Source organism: Artemia sp. Qi Xiang Cuo, chromosome 2 (assembly GCF_049724085.1).
Source record: "Artemia sp. Qi Xiang Cuo chromosome 2, ASM4972408v1, whole genome shotgun sequence".
Taxonomy (NCBI): Eukaryota; Metazoa; Arthropoda; class Branchiopoda; order Anostraca; family Artemiidae; genus Artemia; species Artemia sp. Qi Xiang Cuo.
Window position 1 is genome coordinate 47,464,242 of NC_142795.1, and position 19,372 is coordinate 47,483,613.

General features: G+C 35.1%; 1 protein-coding gene across 1 annotated transcript in view; it reads left to right on the plus strand.

Moving 5' to 3' along the window:
* The window catches only part of shop (sulfite oxidase), a 65,047-nt gene that overhangs the window by 36,397 nt on the left and 9,278 nt on the right, over window positions 1-19,372 (plus strand). The window contains exons 6-8 of the mRNA XM_089101359.1: window positions 5,037-5,223; window positions 13,921-14,052; window positions 14,592-14,778. Of these exons, the coding sequence (XP_088957485.1) occupies window positions 5,037-5,223; window positions 13,921-14,052; window positions 14,592-14,778 (506 nt within the window). The remainder of the gene's footprint in view (window positions 1-5,036; window positions 5,224-13,920; window positions 14,053-14,591; window positions 14,779-19,372) is intronic.

The window sequence follows — 19,372 nt, forward strand, 5'->3', positions numbered from 1 at the left end:
TTGTAACGTCAAGTTTCTGACACGTCAATGTCGAAATAATCTGTTATATTAAGTTGATGCACACGGGAAAAATGGTGGGCTAGCGTAAAATAGTTACTTGGCCCCCCCCCCCCAAAAAAATACCAGTGTTGGCTCCTTTTTTCACTTCGAGGTGAAAAAAGGTCTTAGGTGATTGTTTTTTTCTTCCTTATTTTAAACCATTTCTTTACTGTGGGAAAAGAAGGCAGAGACATTTGTAAGCCATCTAAGGGCAATAGGCATTATTTTTTATATTCTAAATGCACGATGCAGGATACCTCTCACAAAATGAAGGTTGTAGAGATTTTACCCTTTTTTGTCTTAATGCTCAAAGTTTGATTTTCTAGTGTAGATTACCCGCTTGTAATTGGACTGAACCTCAATTTATTTACTTACCTGTTACCGGTAATACAGCTTCAGCTATCCTGTATATTTCAAGTTTAATCCCGCATTGCGCTGAACTTTGTTAAGTGTGTTTTATGCTTTAATGATTTTAAATTCTGTACAAAATAAAAACTTCATTTGATCCAAAACAATCAGTGACGGACTCTGTTATTGCCTATTGTTTTGGGATTTCAGAATAATATAACTTATCATAAGGCAATAAAAACAACAGGTCAAACTTGACTTCAAAAGTTTCTATTCATTTTTTTCGTTTTTTATATTTATTTTTATGGGTATAGATTACTAAACTGTGGCTTTTGTTTAAGGGCTTTAATCTGGTGACAATGCACTTTTGAGAAAGAAAGGATTGAATCGACCCTCTAATTTGATAATTACACTCTGTTCTGGCGTGTAACTTAAAATTTAAATTAATGACATATATTTCTTATTGCTTGATATGACAGAACGATCTTAAAAGTTTCAGGTAATATATAACTTTTGTAATAATACACACAAATAAGGTAACATTTAACTCTTAATATTTTCTAATGCAGATCTTAGAGTGTTTGCGAAACAAGCGACGGGAGGTGACAAAAAGCTCAGCTCTTTTCCTAAAACAGGCTTTTTGGTAAGATATAATAGGATACGAAACTTCCTCAGTCTGAAAAGCTAGCAGCTTTTTGTCTTATCATTCGGTCGGATTTTCTTTGCTTTTGAAAAGATGATTTTGGATTTTCAAACTTTTGTAATGTCTGTTAGCCAATAACGCCAAGAAGCAATGGATTAGAGTGAACCCTAACAAAGAGGATTTATTATTATAATTATTGAACATAGATGTCTTAATTTATGACTTTCAATAAGGTTTTTCAAATCGCAATTTTTATTTACTGCAAATGTAACTTGTTAGAAACTTACTTAACTTTTTAAAGCCTTCTGGTCTTTAGATAGAAAGAAAATTGCATTGCAATTGTATAGATGGATTCATAGGTATAAACGACGGTCTTTTGTCCTAATGCCTAATACTGGCTTAGTTCGCTGATTGTATAATGTAATAATGCTTTTAGCTTTATTGACATTAAATAAGCGCAGCGACCTCGTCCATTTGGTCATTCATAACTCCTTTTTTCAGTCGCTCCTCTCTCAGCATCAAAGGTTATCAAAGCTCATTTAAGAGCCAATATTTCTATTCAGCTTTGACTACTTTTATGAAAAGTTTTTTATTATCAATATATTATTAAAGACCCTTATATAAAACACTATTTATACCGAACATATAGTAGGTAAGATTTTAGCTCCCCCCCCCCCCAAATAGGGTGAAGAAAATTACAACTAATTCTTTTGCCTGAAATGCAAATAAAAAGCCCTTCGAATTTAAGTGAGGTCTTTTTTAGTTAGTAAACATCAAAATATGGGAAAACGTTTTGTTTCCCCATCTATGATTTTTTACTAAAGGAACTGAATCTTTCTATAGTTGCCCATTGTAAATTTTAAACTATTTTAATGATGACCTTCACTTCTTAGAGTAAGCTATATGTGAACGACGCACTCAAATGGAACATTCTCTTCATCTCTGTAATGATAAATTTATAAGTGGTTTCGCAAAATTATGGTCAATAGAAGTCGTTATTATTTTCATGCGCTAGAAAAGCTGTATGTCACTTGTCCAGATCAAAGTGTCTTGAATTAATCGTTTTTATAATGCCCTTCACGATGTAGGTCTGAAATAGATACGAGTTGGTTGAATTAGATGTTATAAGATCCTCTCGTATTTGCCAATCAACTCTGGACATTATCCTGTCAAATGGCCTTAAAAAGAGTATGTTTCTAAATGTTATTAATTATGCTGGTCCTTTTCTTTTAGGATTATTAGTTTTTTTGTTAGTCTTTTTTAGAAGCCTTCTTTTCTATTTATTTTGTATTTTACGTTTATGTTTTTATCTTCAGCTTGTAATTGCTATGTAAATTGAGCTTGTAACTATTATATCGTCCAAAGACGCCTATTTGTGAGACATTTGTCAATTGCAACGGAGGCAAGTCAAGCTCTTTGGTCCCGAGGAGGGGAGTTGATCAACTCCACTTACAAAGGGGCAAAAGTCGGCATTTGACCGTGAGACTAAAGACCAAAGACGGTGACACCATCACTAACAAGCTTCTATGATTCCCACTGCGTTTTTGATCGAAGGAACATTTGAGCCTTATGAAAAAGATAGATTCAAAGCATTGTTAAAGCAGAAGCATCGTGGCACATCTTTTACCTTTTTTTAATGACGGCTATTGCTCGATAGTTAGTGGATGGGATAAACTCTACTATAGGTTTTAAACAAGCTCTTTTCACTCACTTGTTTAAACGCTGTTCATTTACTCGGGTATGCATATATTCTCCTGGTGTGTTGTTGGCCGTAATAAAGGACTTCCCACCCTCAGAAGCTTTGCAATGGTATTTAGAAGCCTCATGCGCGAAACGTAACCGTCTTTCTCCAATAACCTTGCAAACCTGGTTATAGGCTGCGTTACCAAGTTTTGAGTGGTCACACTGGGTTTGAACCCCCCGACAGCCCCAGTGCCAAATAGAATACAGTATTCTCAAAAAGTCTTTATTTGATGCTGGAATGTGCAGTATGAAAGCCAGTCAGAAGCTCGCTAGTGGGTTCCCTCAGATACTTGCTTTCTGTTAATCTCTGTTTCTCGTGTTTAGATTGTACATGTAGCCGTTCAGCGGTTCATAAGGTATTTCCGATAACTCGCACTTTATTTGGTTATCAAATTTACAATTTAGAACGATTTATCAAAACAACACCTTCAGGGAAAGATTTTTGGTGCGGGGGCACAACAGACGGGATAGTCTCAACGACTCTCTTTGGCCTTGGGTGGTATTCATTGGAAGCCTACCTTACACTGCTTTCAAGACACACTAACCATTTTTAGATAATTGAATACCTCTCTGTGTTCTTGTAAAATTACTACAATGTCTGTTATTTTATGGGTATGCTTCGAGACTCTAAATAACCTGCCAGCACATTCAAATAACCAGCACAGTTATTTCTGCTCTAATGTACATTTTCAAGAATACAATCCTTTATATCTAGTTGCAACGGAAAATCAGTCACAGCTCATAGGTGACTCGGTAGCGCCATCGTGAGTTTTGCTGCTCGTGATTCCAAGTCCCAGGTTGACTAAGATGATAGATAAACTTTGGTTTATACGTAGGTTTGTTACTACGAGGGGTTTGCTACGATATACTACTACTACTACTAATAACTCACTGCAGCACCAAGCTGCCTGAGGCCAACACTGCTACGCACACTCCTCTTCCATCCCAACATATTCAAAGCGTCCCTCTTTACACCCTCCCAAGAAGCTCCAATTCCCCTTATATCTTTCCTTACGACATTGTACCACCACATTTGTTAACGGCCTGCTTTTCGTTTGGCCCTAGATGGTTGCTGGGCACAGACGATCTTGGGCAATATGTCATCCTTCATTTGCTGAATATGTCCTAGCCATTTTAGCTTTCTCTCATTATAGCCCTAGAAAGCGGAATTGAACCACATTTTAATACATGGTTTCACATTTAAAAGGATTTTTTTTGGAGCATTGAGAGACTGAAAGAATACAATAAAACCTCTGTACTACTGAACTATTTTTCTATAGTGCTATTTTACTAATTGTATTTGACTGATTGTCATTTTGGCCTATTAAAATTAGGAAACTAATAGATTCAGTTTCAAGTTAATAATGAAGGTATGGTTCAAATATGGGTTCAAACAGAGTAGGGGTGAGGAATAGATCCGCCGTTTATTCTTTCCTTCGAATATGAAAATGTTGTAAAACTGTGAAAATACGTATAATTTTGTAAAAACGGTAATTGTTTTTGCTGGATTTGTGGCGTCTTTAGAATCCTTGGATGTATCCTGATTGTGTATCTTGGCTTAAAACACATTGGTTGCTGTCACCTGTCATTCAAGCTCAAAACTTAAAAGTCTATTTGTTCAAGATTTGATGCATTGATATGTTTTTGTTTTGTGCAGCTAAGCTGACACTGGTCGTAAAAGACAATAAAAAAAAACAGTGTTTTGTAGTGTTCTTGATTAAGTGATTCTTGATTTAGATAAGTGAGGGTTAAGATTCTTTCTGTAGAATCAACATCTTGTGGTCAGTGATAGCAATCGTGTTACTGAGATGGTTTTTTTGGTCACTTTTTGTTATTTTATTTCATTAAATATTCTCGGCTTATAGTTCATTATAGTCTAGTTTAAAAACGGTCATTTACCTGTTTTTTTTCCAAAAGTCAAGTCGAGAACTATTTTCGTTTTAAATGAATTTTTTGGTATGAATTTATATACGTGAGGAGATGCCTTTCCTGAACGCTGAACAATAATCATGGCTGTCAAAATTTCTGGACTTTGTGGATTTAGATAACGAAAAGGCCTTACGATTTTCGACTGATCTTGAACGTGTGCTTTCATTTCTGGTTTCTGTGGTAAAAGTTACTACAGTTACGCGGCTACAGAATGATCCGGTGTGAAAGATTGACGCTACACAATTAAATAGATTGAACTAAATGTGTATGAACACAATCGTTTTTAAAAAAAATTTTGAGCATTTATTAATGTAATTTTGGTTTCCTTTTTAAGCGATGTCTTTTATGTTCGTAATCATTTACCAGTTCCGCAAGTTGATCCACTATACTATGAACTGGAGGTGACTGGGATTGGTATTAAAGATAAAAGTTTCACTTTAGACGAATTGAAGAAGTTTCCTAAACATAAATTAGTGATGACTATTATGTGCGCTGGAAACAGAAGATCTGAAATGAATAAGGTAATCTCTTTTTATATTTATCTGAGTAGGCCTAGCAGTTTTTATTTGATGGACATCTTGTCCATTATGTAAAAATGTGGAAATTACAGGGAAAATGGTATTTCTATCTTTAATTTATTCTTTTGTAGGCCTAAGAGAAAATAATCTTATATTTTCAACCTCATCCGAGTTATAATGTGCACCCTGTAGCAGTTTGTGTATTGAATTGATGACATACTGATTTTTCTTATGTGCTTCAACCTAACTTTATGTATTTTGTATTTGCATTTTTAATCTTCTATTTAAGTGTACTCCCTCTTTGTGCTGAAGTGGTCAACAAGGCTCAGCTTTAGCTGTGTGATACTGAAGTAATAGGTCATGATTTCGAACTTAGCTTGGTGAATTCACTCATAGCAATAATTATAGTGTTATGTGTGATTGGTACATAGAAGACTTAGTACCTGGAGATACTAAATCCTACTTAGAGGACTTAGTATCTGACCGTTTATATAGATCCACTGATCTTCGGTAGTTCATCAACTATGTAACTTTAAGAACGGCGTTGGGTTAACTGCCATCGGATTCAAATACATTGGCTCCTTAACTAAAGGGATAGATTTATAGTTGTATTTCATTGAACAGACCTGATTTCATCTGATTTCAATTCTGAACAGACCTATTTTAAAAAAATGTCTGTTCCATCTTTCATTGTTTTATCCTTTGAGCCCAAAAAAATACCTTCGAAAAAATTTCGCAGCTTCTTTTTTTTATAAGTTCAGAAGGCCATAGTTCTAAGAATCACTGTCAACGCAAGGACGTCGACATAAATAAAGAGCGATAAGTTTCCTATGTTTCTTTTTTTTTCCTGGGGTCATCATACAGAACGGATGGCCGAAGAAAGCTTGGGAAAGACTGACTTAATTACAAACTGTGAGCCCGACTATCCCTTTTAAGGTCCAATACCGATAGGATGGTGACGTGTCAGTCGCTCAACACCCGTGTGCCCCCAGGCACCGCTGAAGGCCAATATTTCATTAGATTGAATTTCCATGGTAGCTATTTCAATTATGTAACCGTGTCCCTAGAGTGAGATGACAGTGCAACCCCTTGGCTAATGACCCAAATTATGCAAATAGCCGCAATCTTCAGAGACTTCATAGATAGGTTTTATCGAAATAACGACATGTTACACGTGGTTTAATTCAGAGGTACAAACGGCTTATTAATCTGAGTGAATAAATGACCAAAAGTACCTTCAACTCTCCTCAGCCCTGAATATGTATTTTGAATACCTCACAGTTATCACAGTTAATCAAGTTAAATTAATTAATACAAGTGAAATCACAGTTAATCAAGAACTTTTAATCTGATTGATTGAAGAGACCACATTGCTGCGATTAGGTACGTTCCCACTCCATTCCCCATTTACCCTATTTCTTATAAAACAGAAAGGCAGAAATGTTACACCCTGTTGAAATGAGAATCACACAAGGATATTTCATCTGTAGGATTAAAGAAAACACAGTGATGCTCTTGGACCCATGACCCCTCCAACCCCTCTCATGTGTCTTTTGTTTTTTAAATAGAAAGATGGTCCCTTGTCGTGTCGTACCTAGTACCTTTTCCAAACCTGAGTCATACGAAGACAACCCCTCCCCTTAACTTATCACATATAAACGTGGTACCTCTATTAACCCATGATAATTCAGAGATTATTAGGGAGTTGCCCCCTGATGTTTAGCCTAAGTGCTAATCAATAAAACCTAAACATTGCAGCATGAATTCTACATCAAACCGAAATAAGTAGGTTGTTTTCGCAAAATTTATATTTAAGGGTTTTTTAGACTTTTGGTTACAAATCTAAACCTAATGTTACGGTTTAGAATACTGAAGTCTCGACATACTGAGAATATTTACCACAACTTAGGTTGGATTTCTACTAAATTTCCCATAGAAAGATTTCTGAGCTAGCTGATTACAAATCTGAGGCTAATATTAAAATATACAAGTCGAAACTCAAAACACACTAAATATATTTTTCACTAACAGCGGACATTTTATAGCTTGATGAAAACCAGAGTGTTGCAAGGAATTTCTAGCTATATGATCGGAGCGCCAAAAGGGGTATCTTTGGACCCGTGTCCCCTGCAACACGACCCTAACCCCTTCAAATCGCGAAATTCGCTCGTTATTTAGGGAATGATCCTAATGGTAAAATGCGAATCATGAAAAGTCCTTAAGATAGCAATGTGGCTGTCCTGAATAAAAAACGCACCAAGTAAATAACAAAATCAATTTTACAAGCAGAGTAAGATTCCTATTAAAGTTGGTATTTTAATGCTGCTGAGCTTGTTCATTACAAATTTTAGCCTGATTTTAGGCTACGACAATATGGAAGCTCTGGCCAAAAATAAGCCAGAATCGAACCACACACTAAACCTCTCACAAATGATTCTAACCGACTTGGCGTAGTGGCGTTTTATGAGTTTATGATTGTTGATTTCATATATGAGGTTAGTATTGCAATATACTGGTAAATCGTATTTCCCAAATAGTTTTTCAATAACAAATTTGGGGCTAATAGTAATATATTCAAATTTCAAAACTTATTATGTACATATTTTTCGGACTAATATTAATATATTCAAATTTCAAAACTTATTATGTACATATTTAAACCTTTCAGTTTTAAATTAATCCTTTCAGTTTTTTAGAGGGCTGTAGGGCAGCGACGTCACCTTTATTTGTGGTAATGTATGTTCATTTAAGTTTGACTTTACTGATTTTTATAATTTGTGTTCAGTTTCGGCTAACTTCTTCATTCATCGTACTATTGGCTTATATTATACTCAATGTTTATTTTCAGCGGAGCAGTTTTTATTAATGTAATAAAAAAAAGTATAGAAATTGCCTTTTCTGTCGTAAAAGCTGCTTTACTCTAAAAATGACCAGTATTGTAAAGGATATAGGGATATCAGGATGGCGCCAGTAAAATGGATATTTGGTTCAATTATGCTGTAGTGTTTCTGCAGGCTATTCCAAATGGGTGTCTTCTATCGTGATCAAACTACGTGTATTGAGTCAATAGTCCATGGAGAATTTTCTTTTCTTTTTCTATTTGTATATACTCTTGGAAAAACTGAATTGTAAGAAACCTGACCATAATCATCGTAATAACACTTCTCGTAAACATAAAATAAGACTTTGGAAGATAAAGTGCTTTTAAACTAAAGAATCATTTCCAGATATAAAAGGATACTACTTCTCTTTCCTCTTCTTTTGAAGCTATGGCGTTCTAAATTTGTACTAAAAAACGAATTTAGTAATATTCTTCTACACAATACTTTGGCTTGGAGGTTAGAAAATTCAAAAATAAGATGATTGGATACCTCAGAAGTTGTAGGCACTATCACTATTTCTAAGGGAATTTATCGTTGTTTAGCATTCTTTTTTTGCGGATGATCCTCCGGCAATCACCAAACCCCCTGAAACTCTAAAAAAAAATTCTAGTTATCGTGACTAATCGGAATTCAAAAAGCCGAAATTGGTCATGAAAAACAAAAACGACACTTTTTCAACAAAATATCAATACTGATTGATGTTCGTAATAAGTTTCTAGTGTCTTGGAGTGTAAGTCAGTAAAGTCTTATGTAGATGCCAATTTTTTTTATCGTTTTGAATGAGATATAATCAAAATGAAAAAATAATAAAAAAAAGTGGTTGTTTTAAAACGGCAAAACTAAATTGCTTGTAACAAATGCATTCATTATAAGAAATTGATCTTTATCTTCCTCTAAATTAGTTTAGGATTTTACATTTTGTTTCTTATATATTTTTTATAAATAAAAACACAATATTGGAAGTATGTGCCGTTTATGATTTTACATTTTATTTTTTATAAATAAAAACAAAATATTGGAAGTATGTGCCGTTTAGGATTTTACATTTTATTTTTTTATAAATAAAAACACAATATTGGAAGTATGTGCCGTTTAGGATTTTACATTTTATTTTTTATAAATAAAACACAACATTGGAAGTATGTGCCGTTTAGGATTTTACATTTTATTTTTTATAAATAAAAACACAAAATTGGAAGTATGTGCCGTTTAGGATTTTACATTTTATTTTTTATAAATAAAACACAATATTGGAAGTATGTGCCGTTTAGGATTTTACATTTTATTTTTTTATAAATAAAAAAAAAATATTGGAAGTATGTGCCGTTTAGGATTTTACATTTTATTTTTTATAAATAAAACACAACATTGGAAGTATGTGCCGTTTAGGATTTTACATTTTATTTTTTATAAATAAAAACACAATATTGGAAGTATGTGCCGTTTAGGATTTTACATTTTATTTTTTATAAATAAAAACACAATATTGGAAGTATGTGCCGTTTAGAATTTTACATTTTATTTTTTTATAAATAAAAACACAATATTGGAAGTATGTGCCGTTTAGGATTTTAAATTTTATTTTTTATAAATAAAACACAACATTGGAAGTATGTGCCGTTTAGGATTTTATTTTTTATAAATAAAAACACAATATTGGAAGTATGTGCCGTTTTCAGTAAATAGAAAATGACACTTTTGTGTGTAAAGGGTTTGAGAGGGGTGGTACCCAACTAGTATCAACTATGTATAATTTGTTGTAGTTTCTGTTTGTTTTAGGTTTTACTTTTTCATTCATTTAAATTGTTGTTTGTTTCAGGTTTAATTTTGGGCTTTACTTTTCTTTCTAAAAATGTGTTTTCTAAAATGCTCTTAAACGTTAATTAATTTTAAAAAAACAAGTTTTTTTTTAACTGAAAGTAAGGAGCGACATTAAAACTTAAAACGAACAGAAATTATTCCGTATATCAAAGGGGCTGTCCTCCTCAACGCCTCGCTCTTTACGATAAAGTTAGACTCTTTCTCACACCTTTTTTTTAAAACAATAAAAAACTTTAGCGTAAAGAGCAAGGCTTTGAGGAGGGGACAGCCCCTTTCACAGAGGGAATAATTTCTGTTCGTTTTAAGTTTTAATGTCGCTCCTTACTTTCAGTTAAAAAAACTTATTTTTTTTTCATTTAATTTTTAAACGTTTTTGAATTAATGCAGTTTTTTATTTTGGCTCACCGTACATGAATAACTAAAACCAAATTTGAATATTCATTTTACTTTTTTTTTTGGTTAAATGGCTTTCTCGAAAGTTGTTTAATTTTATTTACGAACGTTTTTATTAGTAATAAATATACGTAACTTACGAATTAACTTACGTAACGAACTTCTATATTCATATAATTTTAATACGTATATTAAGGGGTTCACCTCCTAGGCAATACCTCGCTCTTTACGCTAAAGTTCGAATTTTGTTCCAATTCTTTAAAAATGACCCCTTAATTACAAAGGCCGTTAATTAGAATAAATAGCTCTTGTGAATGTACTAAAAAATCTTTGGCTTAAAGAGCGAGGTATGGACAGGGGGGGGGGGACCCAATCATATACGTTATAATTTCTGTTCGTTTTAAGTTTTGATGTTGCTCCTTACTTTCAGTTGAAAAACTTTTTTTTTTATTTAATTTCTGATCGTTTTTATAGTAGTGCTGGGAAATCTGGCGTCCCCTTCATAGCAATGTCTCTTCCCCATGGAAACTTTCTACATAAAAAGATCCTCCCTCATAACTCCCGCCCACCCACCCCTCCCACAACAAGATTAAAATCCCTCCTGAAAACATCTGTATACCTCCCAATAACAAATAAAAAATGTAAACATTGGGTAAAGTTCATAGCTTTCAGCCCTTCCGCCGGGGACTTTGGGGGATTCAGTCATCCTTAAAAGACATAGTTATTATATTTTTGACCATGCTAAACAAAATGGCTATCTCAGAATTTTTATCGGGTGACTTTGGGAAAAAATGAGCGTGGGAGGGGGCCTAGTTGCCCTCAATTTTTTTTCGTTACTTAAAAAGGGCTCTAGAGCTTTTAATTTCCGCTTGAATGAGCCCTCCCACGATATTCTAGGACCACTTAGTCGACACGATAACACCTGGAAAAAAAAAAAATCAGATAAACACGCATCCGTGATCTTTCTTCTGGCAAAAAATACAAAACTCCACATTTTTGCAGGTAGGTTTTTGAAACCTCTACAGTATGGTTCTCTGATACGCTGAATCTGATGGGGTGATATTCATTTAGGTTATATAACTGTTATGGGGTGTTTCCCCCTTTTTTTGAAAATTGGGCAAATTTTCTCAGGCGCTTAACTTTTGATGGGTAGGACTAAAAGAGTTTCGGTTACTATTGAGCCGGGTCGTTCCTTACTTACAGTTCGTTAACACAAACTGTTTGATATTAATATGTAAAAATTAAATATAAAAAAAACAAGTTTTTTTAACTGAAAGTAAGGAACGACGTTAAAATTTAAAACGAACAGAAATTATTCCGTATATGAAAGCTTTTCATTGTTTAAAAAAAAATAGAGTTGTGAGTAAGTCAAACTTTAGTGTAAAGAGTGAGGCGTTGACGAGGGGACAGCCCCTTTTATATACGGAATAATTTCTGTTCGTTTTAAGTTTTAACGTCGTTCCTTACTTTCAGTTAAAAAAAAACTTGTTTTTTTTATTTAATTTTGAACGTTTTTGAATTAATACGGATTTTGATTTTGGCTCACCGAACATGAGTAATTAAAACAAATTTTGCATATAAATTTTACTTTTGTTTGTTTAAATTGCTTTCTCGAAACCTGTTGAATTTTATTTACGAACATTTTTATTAGTAACAAATATGTGTAACTTACATAACGCACTTCTATATTCATATATATACGTATATTAGAGGGTTCGCCCCCTAGTCAATACCTTGCTCTTTAAGCTAAAGTTCAAATTTTTTCCTATTCTTTAAAAATGACCCCTTAATCACAAATGTGATTAATTAGAATAAATAGCTCTTATGAAAGTACTAAAAAAAATCTTTGGCTTAAAGAGCTAGGTACTGACTAGGGGGTGAACCCAATCATATACGTAATGTTTTCTGTCGTTTTAAGTTTTGATGTTGCTCCGTACTTTCAGTTGAAAAACTTGTTTTTTTTTTATATATAATTTCTGATCTTTTTTTAAATAATGCTGGGAAATCCGGCGCCCCTTCATAGAAATGTCCCTTCCCCCATGAAAACTTCCTTCATGGAAAGACCCTTCCACATAAGCACCGACCCACCCCCACCCCCACTACCAGATAAAATCCCCCCCAGAAAACGTCTGTATACTTCCCAATAGCGAATACTATATGTTAACATTGGGTAAAGTTCATAACTTTCAGCCCTCCCCCCGGGGACTTGTGTGAATTAATTCATCCTCAAAGACATATTTATTATATTTTTTCGACCATGCTGAAAAAAATGGCTATCTCAAAATTTTGATCGGGTGACTTTGGGAAAAAATGAGCGCGGGAGGGGGCCTAGTTGCCCCTATTTTTTGGTCACTTGAAAAGGGTATTAGAGCTTTTAATTTCCGTTTGAATGAGGCCTCACACGATATTCTAGGGCCACTGGGTCCATACGACCACCCCTGGGAAAAAAACAACAAATAAACACGCATCCGTGATCTTCCTTCTGGCAAAAAATGCAAAATTCCACATTTTTGTAGATAGGAGCTTGAAACCTCTGCAGTAGGGTTCTCTGATACGCTGAATATGATGGCTTGATTTTCATTAAGGTTCTGTAACTTTTAGGGGGTCTTTTTTCGCCTTTTTTTCTAAAATCCGCTAAATTTTCTCAGGTACGTAAATTTTTATAGGTAGTACAAAAATTGATGATACTTATATATTCGAATTCAACATTAAAATCTTATTCTTTTGATGCATCTATTGGTATCAAAATATCGTTTTCTGCAGTTTTGGTTACTATTGGGCCGGGTCGCTCCTTACTTACAGTTCGTTACCACGAGTTGTTTGATGAAACCCTGAATCACCTTTGGTTTCTTGATTATGCACTTATGATGCAAACAATAAAGTTATGTGATATGAAACAAATAGTTTCATGCTGCTTTGCGGTTTCACCCCCACCCCCTAATTCAACCCATAACTTAATATCAGGATAGTTTAACTTTCAAATAGTCGTTCATGCAGATTCAAGTTATTTCAACACGTCGCTTTTTACCACTTTACTTACATGATATTCCCTTAAATTTGCATGATGCACACTCGTGTCTGTGCGTGCACTCAAAACCCAACCTGGGCCCACGGTCCACCAGGCATTAGGGATTTTTTGGTGGGCGGCATGGGTTTTGAATAATGCTGAGATACTTTCCGTTTTTTTTTAAAATATAGTTAGCTTTTTAAGAACATTAAAATGGACTTTTTTAAAGAACGTAGCTGCAACCTAGTAAAGAACGTTACATAAAGGCTTATTACTCTCTGTCTTTCTGTTGTATAGACTGTGAAAGTACAAAAAATATAAACTAAATAGAAAAACAAAGATTTTTTGTCATAGTAACGACCGCACGAGGCTAAAGGCCCGAGCATTGCCTTAGCAAAGGAAATTTGAAGTCAGGTTAACAACCCCGTAAAGGGTTTGGTGGCTTTGCCTTCAACCCAAATGACCGAAGAGACCAATGGGAAGTAACCTCTGGCTAGAATTGGAAGGGCCGAAGGATCGAGCCACCGATCGTAGCTTGCGAGGGTCAAAGACTTTAAATAAACCCCTATAAATATATTTAGGCCTGTGTAATTGCAGGTGCGTGAAGTCAAAGGGCTGGAATGGGCTCTCGGAGCTGTTGGAACGGCTGAATGGGCTGGAGTCCGCCTTCAAGATTTACTTGAGTCTCTTGGTTTTGACCCGAAGACTAACAAGGCCGCTCATATTCAGGTATGTACTTTCTCTGGTGCTTATTTTTTCAGTAGAAGGAAGCAGCGTATTCTTTTAAACCTATTTTTTTTACAATTTTTTTGTTTTTGATTGTTTTTTTTTGTTTTTGTACTCTTACTGGTGAATATCTTTGACTTTTGTTAAATATATATATATATATATATATATATATATATATATATATATATATATATATATATATATATATATATATATATATATATTCTTTCGTATCAGTTTTTGAACCTGGATTTTTATCGCAAAATCTTTTAAATTTACGGTCTGAATTGTGAAAAAAAAAGTATTGGTGGATTGAACTTAAGACTCTCTTTTTTTTTTATTTTTTGACCAGAATTTTTTGTAAATCTAAATTTGTAGTAATATAAAAAGAAATCCATAGGTTTTAAAACAATAATATAGATAATTACCTACTCAAGTTTGTGAAAGAACCAAACCGACGCTTTCTATAATCTATGGTTCAAAGCTCAACCTTTCGTTTAAAAAAGTTTCTTTTTTTACGTTTTGTATTTCAATTTCAGTTTGAGGGTCTCGACCTCGACCCAGCTAGTAGTCCTTATGGCGCATCAGTTCCTATTAGGACAGCATTAATAAGTGATGTGATTCTTGCCTATGAAATGAATGGTGAACCGATTCCTCGTGACCATGGCTATCCTATTAGAGCTTGTGTACCTGGTGTTGTTGGAGCGCGAAATGTCAAATGGCTTGGTAAGATGTTGTTTTTGTTAAAAGTTTAAGTCCAACGTAGCCTACATTAAAAATTAGGTCATTTTTCATTTGAAGATTAAATTTGCTACTAACAGTTAGATTAAGTTCTAGATATTAAAACTTAAAGAATTGGGTTTTTGCAAAACAGCCGTTGGAAAAACTGCTTATTTGCTACTTTACATCGCGTATTTGAGTAATTGATGTGGCTGTATTGACCCTTTTTTTTTCTTGATGGGTTCGTGCCGAAGTCAATAAATGACGTTTTTCAGATTCCCGTTCTCTTCTAAATATCATATCCTCCCCCAAATATAACTGTATATACGCCTTTCTCTCGCTTCCACTTTTTGAATTACCTCTGACTGCCTAAACCAAGTGAACATTTCTTACGGAGGGAAGACCATGTTTTAGAAGGGTTAAATATGTCCTGACCTGTATAACTATTTTTTTTTTTTAATATAAACATGAAAAATTTGAGCACAACCATAATATGATCACTGGGGATTTCCACCTTTTCAGTAGAAGTACGGATTGAACATTAAGTGAGGTTCTCCAAGTAAATACATTCAAATTACGCTCACTACTCATGCCATGGTAAAATTAGTAGTGAATATAAACCATTATAGTATAAGTGATCAATCCAGAAAATGCATCCATAGACTAGATCTGCATCTTTGTGGGGTTAAGTAAAATAAATCAAAATGATCACTCGTTTGGAACTGTATTTTGTTAAATCAAAACAGAAGGGAAGTAAACGAAAGAGCTGGAATGTTTTTCATCTTTGTCTTACAAGCACAATGACAACCATTCCTTCTTCTTTTTTTTCTTCTTTTTTTGCTTGTCAGGACGGTATCTTTTGTCTGCTACTATGACTTTTTCTTATTTGAAATAGTAAGATCCTTTATATAAAATTTTTAGCCATCTCTACAGCCATGATACAGATGAAACTAACATAATCCACATTTACTATGAAATATATCGATCCTTTAGTAACTCTCTTACTAGGTTGCTAGCTACCGCTGCAACCCTGATGTACTACATCCATTATAATTAGGATTTATGTAATTACAGACGTGAACACAAGGGGAAGGGACGGGGGTAGTTAAGGTCTTGAAGGCTTTGCGAGAGCTTTTTTTGCAAACTTTTCGTTACCGACGTAATAACAGCAATTTCTTCTCTTTTTCGCTTGCTTTTAAGAACAGTTTCTTGTCTCTGTTGTGCACTACATCCAACTTCATGTTAATCTACTTATAGTTATGAACGCAAAAGGAGGGATGGAAATGTTAGGATTTTCATGACCTACCCCCTCCACATCCTCATAATATAATCTTCTGAGCTCATGCCTGTTTATTAAATTGTTGACCCGACTCTTATGGAGGAAGAAGAGGTGGTTTTAGAAAACATGTAAAGAGGAAGGGGGTAAATGTCCTAAATTGTATATTCTTAGTCTGAACATCAGGAACTAGAGCCCCGCTCTGTGTACAGGTATATTATGTAGTGGCTACTTAATTATCAAGTCAAATGCCTTCTGCGTTAGATCACCATGACTATAATAGTAGCCGTCAACAGGGGTGACTTTTATATAGTTTAAAACTTTAAGGCTCTCTAGGAGTTAGCAGGATGGTAAAAAAAAAAAATCTGAAACTAGTGCCAAAAGTGTGACTTTTGCTTCGAGATGGCAGCCTGAAACGCTTAATATTGCTTCTCTGGCGCAAGTACTTCATTTTAACAATAATGTCGATTATCAAAGTCACCCGGCTTTGGGGTTACTTTGACAATCAGCTTTAAGACCGTTAGACTTGCTGTAAACTTTTTTTATTGGTATCAAATGTATCAAAAGCGATAAAAACATCAGTTATTACAAAAATCATAGAAAAATACTAAAAAACAGCCTTCAAAACTAACCAAAGCCGTTGCTTCAGTAAAAGAATAACTCTAGGGGATACATAAAACCGGACAGATCCACCCCAAAAACCAACCGACTAAAGGTTCTTGAGGTGCCGCTGACCTCAGAAGGCTTTTGCAGCACCACTTCTACCTAGCTGGTGTAGACACAGCACTTTAGAAATTTAATTTCCAACTCGATATCGATTCCAGCGTTTTTATTTTCATCCTCGCTCATATCAAATTGTCTGTCAACTTTGGCTACGTATTGTAATTTGTACTTCGTTCCAGCCAAATTGATCACAACATAGTCCCCATTGTAGCCTGGCCCTGTCTGTCAGGGTCTTTTGCAGGTCCTATCCTGATATCAAAGTCTGAACCTTCGTCGAACTAAGGTTCTTCTGGCAAACTGTCAGAACTGACATCATCTTGAACAAACTGTGGGGATTTTCTCTTCGACTTCTTACTTCTGGCACTTTGACTTTCGTCAGGAACAAGATCATCCGAGTCAGAGCCGCCGTTGTCTCTGGCACTAGTCGTCTGCTTCCCTTTCTTTTTTTCGCTCCTCTTGGCTGTGTCATTTATAACGTCTTCAGACGAGATACTTTTTCCTGGTGTAATTTCCAATCTTCGACGCCGATGTTGTGGAGCGATAACATCTTTCCCATAGCGCATAAGCACAAGCAACTTTGTACTGTAACTGCTTGTCCGACAGTCTCAACAGCGTCGCTCATAGTTGAGTCTTCCCTTGGTATTTTGGCAATGACGGCATCTTTGTTTATAGGAAATGCTGAACAACCCTGGAATCCGTTTTTATAGTGTCTGCGGATGTTTCCCCCCTCTCATCCCATAGTCGAACGATTATGGTCTTAAAGTGCTCTTTGGAAACTGTGGACTTGTTTGGATAGTGCCTCTTATATTCTATCGATATGCAAATATCGATTATATAGTATCGATATGCAATGAAAGATTGTCACCGATCAAGACTGTCGGTTCACCTGGGCCGAACTTTTTCGCCCACGTGACGATGACTGACTCAAAGAAATCATGGAAGCAAAGTTGAATCGAACCTTTGATTTGTTGAATCGAAAGCCCTTTGGAACTCCTTCAATCCACGTATCCCAGGGTTTTTCTCCGGGCGATTACTGGCTCGGGATATTTTACTTTTCGTTTAAAGATAGCCTTCACTCGTCCAGGATTATCAGGCTGGTTGGTTTCGTCGTAATTGACAATGCATTCATGCTTAACGTCGCGAAGCGTCTCCTCCAGGCAATCAATATACGAGCTCACAGTCCCAGAGTCAACTTTGCTGCGGCTTGAGCTAATGTTCTGGAAGATTCTGTGGCTCAGTTGATCCCAGTGTCTTTTAAAAAAAGGTTCCGGCCCAGTCGTCTCCTGGGAGGTTGTTCTTGAAGCGCGGTTCATTCAGCTTCTTTTTATTGAGAAACGACTTGACAAGGAGACGGAGATCAAACCGTGCTAGCGGAAATCCTCACTCAGACAGACGAATCAAATGGTGAGTAAGAATTGTTTCTTTGTTCATTCCAAGAACTGTCTGGGCGCCGACTTTTTTTTAGGTGCAGGCCTTTGGTGTGGTAGGTGCAGGCCTTTGGTGTGGTTCCGAAGAGTACCGTACAGAACTCCGTAGTCTTTCACTGCAGTGTAGATTTTAGTCCCATTCTTCACAGGTTCAACTGCCTTCTCGAATGCTTCCTTGGGAAATCCTTGTACGGACGATTGTCAGGATTTCGTTCGCAAGTTCTTGTCATCTGAAAGAGAAAAAAAGCTTGAAGAAAACCACAGCAAACTAATCGTGACGTTTAACCTCAGTTAGATAGATAGATTTTATATTTCACACAAATAAAAACAAACACAAATAATTAAATAAAGCCAACAGGGAGCTAAGCCCGAAAAGAAGGCTATCAATTATTGCATTAATTTCAAATGCACCAAAAATAAAGACAAAAAAGATAAACCAAAAAATATCATAACATATAAAAGGAGAAGGACAAAGGAGGCTACCCCAGCATGGTAAATTCCTAAAATAATACTTAAAAAACAAATTATCAAGTAAAATCACCCCGTCATCAAAGGTTAATAATATATTCTACTAATTTAGTCTTTAAAAGGGATCGGCTATTAAGATTTTTAAATTTAGTATTTAATTTAAGCCTTTTTTCTATAGACGGGATTTGGTATCTTATTGAAAATTTATCTCTTCCACAGTTAACCGAGTGGATTCTATACGCTCCAAAACGAGCCGACGAAGAAGCGAGTGAGTGAATGGGGATGACAAGAATATGTGATTCATAAAAATAAATCGCCGGAGACTGAATATCATAATACCAGAGCGATAATTGCAAATCCTTAAGTTGACTAAGGTTTAATATCTGAAGAATAAAACTAAAGTCTTTTTTTCAGAATGACTTAGAAGTCGTGCGAAGTTGACGATGAAAGAAAGTACCAAGGATTATTATGGCTTTAATTTGCAATGTACGGATGCGTTTAAAAATGATTAGGAAATGTATTTAGGCAAATAAGGGGACAGTATCTTAGGTATGATTCTATTAAAGAATGATAGAAGAAGATATAAAAGAAGATACAAAAAGAAAAAAGGTTAAAAATTAAATCAGAACACTTCAGAGGGACTTCGATAACTGTCAAAGTCACCCCCCAAATACCCTTTCTCCAAAGGTTGACTTTGACAACTCAT